This window comes from Clarias gariepinus, chromosome 1 (assembly GCF_024256425.1).
Source record: "Clarias gariepinus isolate MV-2021 ecotype Netherlands chromosome 1, CGAR_prim_01v2, whole genome shotgun sequence".
Classification (NCBI taxonomy): Eukaryota; Metazoa; Chordata; class Actinopteri; order Siluriformes; family Clariidae; genus Clarias; species Clarias gariepinus.
The window spans coordinates 29,039,263-29,050,248 of record NC_071100.1 but is presented as its reverse complement, the minus strand read 5'-3'; the positions used below and the strand labels follow the sequence as shown (position 1 = coordinate 29,050,248).

The 10,986-nt window shown below is 42.9% G+C and overlaps 1 protein-coding gene across 5 annotated transcripts in view; it reads left to right on the top strand.

Moving 5' to 3' along the window:
• The first annotated feature begins 1,452 nt into the window (after positions 1-1,452).
• Positions 1,453-10,986, top strand: part of pcdh7b (protocadherin 7b) — a 142,382-nt gene continuing 132,848 nt past the window's right edge. For 4 of the 5 annotated variants that reach the window (XM_053501427.1, XM_053501411.1, XM_053501447.1 and 1 more), the window contains exon 1: positions 1,453-5,283. In XM_053501427.1, coding sequence (XP_053357402.1) covers positions 2,194-5,283 — 3,090 coding nt within the window. In that variant the 5' untranslated portion in view covers positions 1,453-2,193. The remainder of the gene's footprint in view (positions 5,284-10,986) is intronic. The other variant, XM_053501418.1, reaches the window with a different exon arrangement.

Below are 10,986 nucleotides of genomic sequence, written 5' to 3'. Positions count from 1 at the left end.
AACGGGGAATTAAAGTGGCCTCTGACAGTGTGTCATGAGCCGAAAATTCGCTCAAAAAAAAAAAAAAAAAAGGACTGGGAAAAGGCCTGATATAACGTTTTTAATATTTCACGTAATTATCCGACAGAGGGCGCTGCTCCCCTATCAGGCGGAGGATAAATCCCGCATACTGCAGCACTGCACAGTTTCATTATGGATGAGTGTGGTGTAATTAGTACAGTGTTTAGTGCAGTAATATGCGGCTTTGGACGTGGTATACATTAAAGCATAAGATCTATGGTAGGATGCGGTCTACTATTCTCATCACGCGCGTTTATAAAATAAATTAAGAAAAAGTCTTTGTGGTGTCGGGATATCCTATCCTCAGACTAGGGAGCAACATATTCACTTGCACGTACGCTGAATTTTAAGAAGTATCTTTTTTAATAGTCTGGGGGAAAAGAGAACACAATGAAAGTGAACTTATTTATAACAATAATATTGACCATTATTAGGTTAATGTAGTCTGGATGCTAGAGTTTTTTTTTTGTTTTTGTTTTTTGCGTTTGTGCAATGATAAATGGGTGGTGGATTTTTAACTGACACTCTCTCTCTCTCTCTCCCTCTCTATCTATCTCTCTCTCTCTCTCGCACTCGCACGCACATACATTACGCACTCCCTTGCACTCTTTTTGCTCCAGTCAGTACCGAGAGGCGCTGTCCGTGGTGCCCATCCCGGTCTTCGACAAGTGCAGAAATAATGAATGGGCACATAAATAAATAGCGCGCATTTTCATTGCAAGGATCAGAAAAGCAGCTCGCGCATGCAGTGCACGGAGCTAGAGCTTAACAGTGGTGCATTAATCCATTAATGAATAAAAAAGGAGCTAGGTTAGCGTTACGGAATCCGCCACAAATAGATAAGACGCACGAAATAAATGGCTTGATCGAAAAGTTCACGTGCAGTGTCTGTGTGTGAATACCTGACGCGGAACGCACAGAAATTTTACTGAATGCGCGAGTATTTTGCTGAGTCGGGATAACGCGGTGCGCAACATGCACGCACTGAGAACAGGCTGCACGACGTAGACTCGCGTAAAAGCATCACTATTAAGATTAAGATATCCGAAATAATGTATAAAACACATCTACATTTTAGACATCAATGAATGGTTTATGTGTATTAAATCCCTTAAGATTTTCTCCCCCCAAAACCTGACTATCAGTAACAGAACTGGCACAGAGTCCAATACTTATTTGTATGTTCTTTAATGATTCCAAAAAATGCGTGACTACATAACCTCATACCCAGCACACAAAGCCGTGCCTGCACTAACACTTTCATTTAAACTAAGTGCTTGAGTTCAGCTGCTGAGAGAGAGACGCGAAGGGGTGGAGAGAGAGAGAGAGAGAGAGAGGCTGCAATATCATGCGCGAGCGCCTCTCGGAGTGCCGCAGATACACTGGCTGCGCTCATACGCACTCAAACACACGCGCGTGCGCGCACATACAAACACACGCACGCCGAAGCGCGCGTACGGACCGACAGGGAAAAAACGAGCGACAGAAGAACAGTCCGTGCGTCGGGATCTCCGCCACATACTTATATGCGAGCTCCGTCGGGATTTACAACTCGTCTTTCTTTCTCGCGTTCTCCCTCTGCTTCGTTTCTGCGTCGCTCGACACTGCGGAGTCTGCTTTTCAAACTCTACTGTGCCACTGGCCGAAACGGAGGCTGAGCTCGTGCGCAAGCAAGCGGAGCTGTAAAGTTCAGCCGGTTGTATTGGAAACATGACGGATTTAAGAAGAGGGATTTTGAAGCATCTTTTTATCCCGAGTTAGAATGGATTGACATGTCCAAGGTATTTTTTTTCCCTTTGTTGTTTAGTAAACCACAGGTGCGTTTTAATTCGATAGCGTGGACATTTCACAATGAGTCTTGAATGCGTTTAATTACAGGACTGTGCGGGGGTTCAGATTACTGGATGTATTCATGGTGAAAAAAAGAAAGACTGAAGAGAATAAATTGTTAGGGAAACGGAGGAGAGAGAGCGGCGCTCCGCCGCAAAACCACTGTAGTTGAAGCGCGCGCTGAGAAAACCGGCGGCAGCACGAAACAGAAAGGCAGAACGCTTTGTTTTTTAGCAAACTGTTGATGAAAACAAGTTTACATTATTTTCCTTCTCCGAGAACGGTGATTAGAGACTGTGCGCAATGAGGAATACCGGCTCGACGGACTGCCTCTGCTACTGCTTTCTGCTGCTGCAGCTGCTGACTCAGCCCGCGGCCAAACAAGTGCTGCGATACCGCCTGGCTGAGGAAGGTCCCGCCGATGTGCGCGTTGGGAACGTGGCTGCTGACCTCGGCATTGTCGCCGGATCCGGAGAAGTCACTTTCACTCTTGAATCTGGCTCTGAGTACTTCAAGATTGACAACATCACCGGCGACTTAAGCACCAACGAACGGCGCATTGACCGCGAGAAACTGCAGCAGTGTCTGATGATATTCGACGAGAACGAGTGCTTCATAGACTTTGAGGTGTCCGTGATCGGGCCCGCGCAAAGCTGGGTAGACCTGTTCGAGGGCAAGGTCATCATTTTGGACATAAACGACAACACGCCTTCGTTCCCGTCACCTGTGCTCACTCTCTCTGTGGAGGAAAACAGGCCGATCGGCACGCTTTATCTCTTGCCCACGGCCACTGACAGGGATTTTGGCAGAAACGGGATAGAAAGGTACGAGTTGATTCAGGACAGCGGAGAAAGCTCCGTGCGCAGGATAGGCTCTGGAGGCTCTGCTAATGTCGACTCTCATATGGGCAAAAGAAGATTTGACGACAGCGCGAGTCGGAGTAGCGTCTTTGAACTTCAGGTCGCGGACACAACAGACGGAGAGAAACAGCCGCAGCTGATTATTAAAGGCGCACTGGACAGAGAACAGCGCGACTCTTACGAGCTGACTCTGCGTGTTAGGGACGGCGGCGACCCCCCGCGCTCCTCTCAAGCCATCCTTAGAGTAATGATTACAGATGTGAATGACAACAGCCCGCGTTTTGAGAAGAGTGTATATGAAGCAGACCTACCTGAGAACAGCTCCCCTGGCGCCCCCATCCTCCAGCTTAAGGCAATAGATGCTGATGTTGGGGTTAATGGCCAGATTGAATATGTTTTCGGGGCAGCCACTGAATCAGTGCGGCGACTGCTGCGGTTAGATGAGAGCACAGGGTGGCTTACTGTATTACATAGGATTGATCGTGAGGAAGTAAGTCAGCTGCGGTTCATGGTCATGGCCCGTGATCGTGGTCAGCCTCCCAAGACAGACAAGGCAACGATGATTATCAATATCAAAGATGAAAATGACAATGTCCCAAATATTGACATAAGAAAAATTGGACGTATTTACTTGAGAGACGGTGTGGCAAATGTAGCAGAGGACGTAGTGGTAGACACACCTATCGCGCTAGTGCAAGTGTCTGATCGTGACAAGGGGCCGAATGGTATCGTGACATGCACAGTGGTTGGTGATGTGCCCTTCCAACTGAAGCCTGCGAGCGAGATAGAGGGTGACATGAACAAAAAGAAATATTTCCTGCACACGTCAGCGCCTCTTGACTACGAAGCCGTGCAGGAGTACAACGTTGTCATAGTTGCTGTAGATTCAGGCAGCCCCAGTCTGTCTGCAAACAACTCATTAATTGTGAAAGTTGGAGACATGAACGACAATCCACCTATATTTAGCAAAAGCACAATGGAGGTCTCGTTTTCAGAGAACAATGGTCCAGGTGAACGTGTATTGACTGTAGTGGCCTTGGATGCAGACAGTGGTAAAAATGCAGAACTCTCATACTCATTGGACTCATCTGTCAATGGAATATTTTCCATTGATCCAGACAGTGGTGATATTCGTGTGAACACAATACTTGATAGAGAGCAAACAGAGCGGTATGAGTTTAAAGTAATTGCCAAAGACAAAGGTATACCTGTTTTACAGGGCTCAGCTACAGTGGTGGTACTGGTGGCAGACAAGAACGACAATGAACCAAAGTTTATGCAGGATGTTTTTACCTTCTATGTAAAGGAGAACTTGCAACCCAACAGCCCTGTAGGCATGGTAACAGTAATGGATGCAGACAAGGGGCATAATGCTGAGATGAGCCTCTACATTGAGGAAGAGGAAGAAATTTTTTCCATTGAGAACAACACAGGAACCATCTTTTCTACTGTGGCCTTTGACCGTGAACAGAAAACCACATACTCATTCCGTGTTAAAGCTGTTGATGGTGGGGACCCACCTCGATCAGCCACGGCCACCGTTTCGCTTTTTGTTATGGACGAAAATGATAACCCACCAACAGTCACTTTTCCCCTTAACAGCTCCTACACTCTGTTACCTCCATCCAGCAGTTTGAGAACAGTCGTCCGGACTGTCATAGCTACTGATACTGACACAGGTGTCAATGCTGATCTCAGCTACAGTATAGTAGGAGGCAACCCCTTCAAGTTATTTGAAATTGACCCTGGGAGTGGCGTTATTTCATTAGTTAGTAAACTGGAACAGAAACACTATGGCCTTCACCGCCTAGTAGTGCAAGTTAATGACAGTGGGTTTCCATCGCAGAGTACCACCACGCTAGTGCATGTCTATGTCAATGAAACACTCTCTAACTCCACAATAGTAGAAGCCAAAATTGCCAAAAGCCTCGGTACACCTCTTAATGCCGACATTGCAGGAGACCCCAACTATGACCTGGGCAAGCAGCGTTTAAGCATTGCTATCGGAGTGGTGTCTGGCATCATGACTGTCATCCTCATCATCCTCATTGTGGTCATGGCCCGCTACTGCAGGCCCAAGAACAAGAATGGCTATGAGGCTGGTAAAAAAGACCATGAGGACTTTTTTACCCCACAGCAGCATGACAAGAGCAAGAAGCCCAAAAAAGACAAGAACAAAAGAAAGACTAAGCAGCCCCTGTATAGCAGTATTGTCACAGTTGAGGCATCAAAACCTAATGGACAGCGATATGATGGTGTCAATGAGAAACTCTCTGACAGTCCTGGGATGGGGCGTTATCGCTCTGTTAATGGTGGGCCTGGAAGCCCAGACCTTGCCCGCCACTACAAGTCCAGCTCACCTTTACCCACTGTTCAGCTTCATCCACAGTCTCCCACAGCAGGAAAAAAGCACCAGGCTGTCCAGGATCTGCCGCCGGCCAACACCTTCGTGGGCACCGGAGATAACATATCCATTGGATCCGACCACTGCTCTGAGTACAGCAGCCAAACCCTCAACAAGTACAACAAGCAGGTAAGAACATATCTTAACTCATTACCCTACAACAGTAGTTACATTTCTTTTATTTTTATTTCATCTTATATTTATAATTCTAGTAGTAGTCAGGATTTGATGTAATAGCATCATGCTGGTTATATGTATGTAGTTTGTCTGTCAGTTTGTCTAAATCGCTAAAATAATAATGGCATTAAATGTAATCGGAAAAATGGGATTAGTGTCTAGATTAGTCAGGGACACCTAAACCTGCTGGGCTTAACTCTTGCTGTGAATTTGTGCCGCTCTTTTGAGGTTTTCACAGTGCAACTGAGGTGTCAGTGTGTGTGACCTCTGTGTGTGTGTGTGTGTGTGTGTGTATGTGTGTGTGTGTGTGTGTGTGTTTGTGTGTGTGAGTGTGTTTTAGATGAGTGGATTCTGTCACATATGGCTCTGTTTTACAGCTGTTTTGTCACAGCAGTGGGCCTGTGGCTGGCGTTAACTCTTCCTAATGCCAGGTTAAAAAATTCCAGCCACTGCTTCCTGGGATCCGGGAAAAAATCAGATAAGAGAAAGTGGGGGGTGGTGGTGGAGAATGTTAGTGGTGGTGTCGTGTTTTATATTGCTCCTTGAGGCTGAGTGGGAACAGGTGGGCAAGAGGTTACATTTAACATTCCTGTGCACTTGTATGTCTGGATCAATTCACCGACTCAGCCGTGAAATCCCCATTTCTCTCTGTGTCCTTCTTGCCACCCCATTTCCAATTTCTCCTCTTTTTGTAGCTACCTCATCCCATTTCAATTTCACTCCTTCTCTTTTTCACTGTCTTTTTATCCAGCCATTTAAAATGGAAAATATGTTTGAGCTCTGCAGACTTAACAAGGAATTCATATTCTGAACCGTGCGTGTGAATTAATCAGTTTGTGTTGTTATTGTTCTCTCTCCGTTGGAGCAGAGAGGAAGAAAACGAGGTAAATACATGATGAAGTCAGCCCTTTATTTTGTACTTAATGGAAAGAAAGAACGAAAGAACGCTTGGTCTGTTGTTTCATGTGTTTTCTGTGGCAGCCTGATACATTATTAATCATCCCCTAACATCGACACGATGTAACAAGCAACTGTTCGTGCATTCGTAAATAGTTCTTTCCAAGAACAAGACAATTTTTTTTGTTTTCCAAGTTACCCTCCCTCCCTGCACACTACGTTCAATGTTTCTTTTTGTCTTCACAATATTTTTGCTTCTTGCACTGATTCCCAGGTTCTCTCACAAAATATCTGACCCTATCTCATTCCATATCTGTTTTTGCTTCTATTTTTCTAACATCTCCACCTCTCTTTCTCACCTTTGAATCTCTGCTTCACTCTCATCCTCAGATTGCTGCTATGTCCTTGTCCAGATTACTGTTTGCTGCTTCTTGCCGTCTTTCTTTGTGGCTCCCCCATCCATCAACAAATCACGTTTAGTCCTTTATCTTTATCTCTCTTTCTCTCTTTGACTCTCTCTTTCTCCCGCTTGAAAGAGAACTTTTTCCCTTGCTTTCTCTCTCCCTTACTCAGGGTTTAATGTCCTGTGTAGAGGCATGAGTGCTTGCTTGCGAGAGGAGTGCAATTCATTGCTTGTTTCTTACAGATGTCTCATACATAATTAATCACACACTCTATTTGGTACCATAGCACATGTATTGCGTGTCCACATATTCTGCTTTGATAAATTTATTTATTTTGCCACTGCAGTGGTTCCTGTGTGTCTGTTTGTCGAGGATGTTAATGCTCGGCTGACTTTTCTCATAAGGTGCGCAGCGCAAGCCTTCCTGCAGTGTGCAATTACTGCTTCTTAAGCATGAAGCGCTATCACATCCAGCTCTGTTCTCTGAGTTATCCCTACTGACAATTTAACAGGGTCTCCCTTGATATTTTATTGAACACTATCAGAACTAGCCAGTGTGCCCCAGCAAAACCCATTAAGTTTGCTGCAAAGAATAATAGTCTATAGCTAATTCATTGTAAGGAGAAGTCATTAGAATTTAATTTTAGCGATCGACTGCTGCGAGCCCTGTGCGTTCCCTGCTTGCTTTTGTCTGTGAAATTGGACTTCTCTTGTGTTGACATTTGCGTTGATGCTAAAAGGGAGTTAATTTCTCTCTCTCTCCTTCTCTCACGCTTGCTATTCTTCACACCCTCTCCTCCTTGCACATGCCTAAAAAATTTACTTGATGAAATCCATCTGAAATGAACCTAGATGTAATTATCTTGCTCTAATTATAGGATTAAGTGCTCGGATGTGGAACCTTGGTTTATAAATGGCTTGTTTGTGAGAAGGACATTTATTTTTTTTGAGGGATAAATTAAAAGCCTCATGTTTCTGGATTTCTGCAGTTGCTCATGCCTGTGAATTAATAGGATTTGTGTCAAATGGGTCAAATAAAACAGCTCTAAAATCTAAAGTAATTGGAACTAAATAGGAGTGATAATTTACAAAACACTAAAACATTTCAGTTAAATATGTAAAAAAAAATGCAGGGAAAGAAAAAAGACAGAGGTAGCCAGCGAACAGCTTGTATTCAGGAGAATAGCATGCCCTTAGAGTAAATGATCCCTGAAAATGCATGTTAGGCTGCAGAGTGGTCTTCTGATCGTATTTGATTTCAGATCCTGTTGTACGACACCTGAGATGTTTCCTCCCTCCATCTCTCTCTCTCTCTCTCTCTCTTTCTCACGTTCTTCCACTGACTTTCTGTCTGCTGAAAGAAGAAAGACACAGACAAGAAAGAAGTCCCTGTTAACTGGCTTGAGAAAGGTCTCTACTGTTCTTTCTCTCTCTCTCTCTCTCTCTCTCTCTCTCTCTCCCTGTATCTGTGATTGTGTGTGTGTGTGTGTGTGTGTGTGTGTCTGTTTGGAGGTTAGAATTTTCTGGTCTTGTAAATGTGTGGTCTTTCAGGTAACTTTGCTCGGTGACTCCTCCTTAACCATGCACGCACACACACACACACACACACACACACACACACACACACACACACGAGTGCACAGGAAGCTTTAGTGCGCGCGTGTGTGTGTGCATGTGTGTGCAGAGGTAATCATAGCTTGGCTGTGTCCTTTTCACATGGGACATTTAAGAGGTCATAAATTTAAACCAGTGCAGATTTGAGTTCCAGATAGCATTGTGCACATGAGAGTTTGGAAAAAATATAGATTTGACATTTTAGCTCTGTAATTTAACAATAAAATACAAGTTTATTTTCATTTCCTAGTGAAGTCTAAACAAAATTTTTTATTTAAATTATTAGGTGATGATGTGCGTGTAACACCACAGAACTAAAATAATAAGCCTGCGCTGTAGCTAACTAATGTAAATGATGATCAAAACTTAGAATATTGTGATATGTTTCAACAAGTTTGGCAATTAAAGATTAAGGCAATTAAGATTAAGATCCCCACACTAAAATCAGATGGAAATTTGTATCTGTATGAAAATAGATCTACCTTGCTAGCAGTTAACCAGCCAACTGGTTATTTACCACATGTCAGTGGTGAAATTTAGGGTCGACAGTTTCCCAATTTTGGTGAACAGATGTCTTCGTCACAGACTCTGAGGTTAAGACGTAGTGTAAAAGATCAGATTTTCCCAGTGTGCACATTGAGCACATGAAATGTTTTTTAGTTGGCATGTCAAGCACATTCAGAGATATTTACATACTTTATTAGGGCAAAATGTAAAGGTTTTCCTATTCCATTTTAGTTGTTTATTGAAAGAAAACTGTTTAAAATTATAGTCAGGAGTACTCTGAAATTGGATACTGAGACTCATGACATTTTTCTAATGCATTTTACAGCAATTATCCTAATTCTTTCCGCATGTCTCTAGAATGCAGAAATATAATTGTTGTGTGTAAAGACTCATTCTTCTTTTAGTCTCTGGGACTCGCACCTAAATGGCAAATCTAAACGGTGTGAATATTAAATGTGGATTCTCTGTAATTATTCTGTGATTAAATTTGTTATGATAGCAGTAATGGAAATTGGGCTGCAGGTGTTGCAGTCTCAGCAGGATGAACAACAAAAAATACCTCACATCCTCTCATCTTCACCAGCGCTAAGCTGTGGCTTCTTGGTGGTGAACTTTTCCACTTTGCGTAGAGAGCACGCCGGTTTGCACATAAATAAACACAAACCTGACACACCCAAATCAGGCTTACCCACAGAAATTGTCAGTCGGTGTACATATGTGTGTGTGTGTGTGTGTGTGGGGCTGTGTGTTGTCACAGTCAGTGTCTATTTGCACTCAGGTTTTCTTACTATTGAGTAAGCCCTATGTAAAACAAGGACACTCATTTGCGTTAAATATGCATCAAATTTTGACAAAAAAAAAAAAAAAACTAAAGTAAAAGATAAAAGTTCTTCAATATGTTGGAAGCGATTGCTTACTAAGGTTGCAAAATGATTAAAAGAATTACCAGCATTTTTTGTACTTAATCATAATTAATCTACTTTTTTAACTTTACATTTGCAACATTCAACATTTATCTGAATTCAGTATATCATGTCATCGTGAAGTGAGTTTTTCTATAGAGATGCTTTGTAGAGCAAGAATGCTTTTCTACAGCTATAGATTGCTAGGTGCTCGCTTCAGCATAGTGCCACTCTTCTGTCTTCTTTACACTCAGAGCTTTTTTCATCAGTGTAATGCGCTGTAACCCTGCGGTAATTATGGCTACTCACTGACATCCAGTAGTTTCCAATAAAAAGACCAGTGGCAGTTTACTCAATCATTCAATCATGAAGGCCATTAGTTGGTAAGGGTAGTTTAAAGCTCTAAGAAACTGTGTTTAAAAATGCAGTTCAATTTTTAAACAAATTCACTCAACTTTGACGATCTTGGAGTTTATATAAAATGCCTTGCTATGTTTACATTGCATCATAACTTTGAGTGCTTTTGATTTGTGTCCAAACCAGTAGCAGGCCCCAAGCTCAAATTAGATCACCTGCTGGCTCCATTACTGTGTTAAGGGGATTTCGATCCCTCGCAAAAAGAGACAAAAGGCTGCTTAGGCCATAATACTTGTAAATACTGGCAGACGGGAGAGAGTTAGAAAGGAATTCAGAGATCAAGACGGAGGAAGAGAGAGACAGATGAAAGTAATGAACACCTAAATGATCCCAGAAGGCACCTCATGCAGGGTGGATTAGAGGAGGGCGCACTTCCACAAACTCACAGTTGAGAAGGCGGGCACTGGTGTGTGGGGGGTGTTTTGGAGACGCAACATGAGATACAAAGAAAGGGAGTGAAAAAGAGCTACTTGAAATCCATCTGCATATTCAAATACACATTTAACTCAAGTCAAATTTGGATTAAATTTGCACTTCTCCTCATGGTTATAGACTGATCTGTGACTTTCTGGGCCTTGAGCTGACTATCTGAAGAAATATAGCCAGACATGCTCATGAAACATTACACATAATAGTGTGATGATGGAAATAGCAGTGTTGCCTCTGTTCTAAGAGAGACACTTGTTTCTCACCATCACATGAAAACAACAGTGCAGATCTGTTGTGTAATATGTTTAACTTTTTTTCCGGTATAATTATATTAGTTTCATTGTAGTTTTTCTTTAAATTTGGGCACATTATACTCTTAATTAGCTTAAGCAGACCTTAAGACCACTCGCTTTTTCATTCTTGCTCTATTTTTGACTTTCTTTTGTAATTCTCGATGCCTTCTCTTGCTTTCCTCACTCTGTAAGT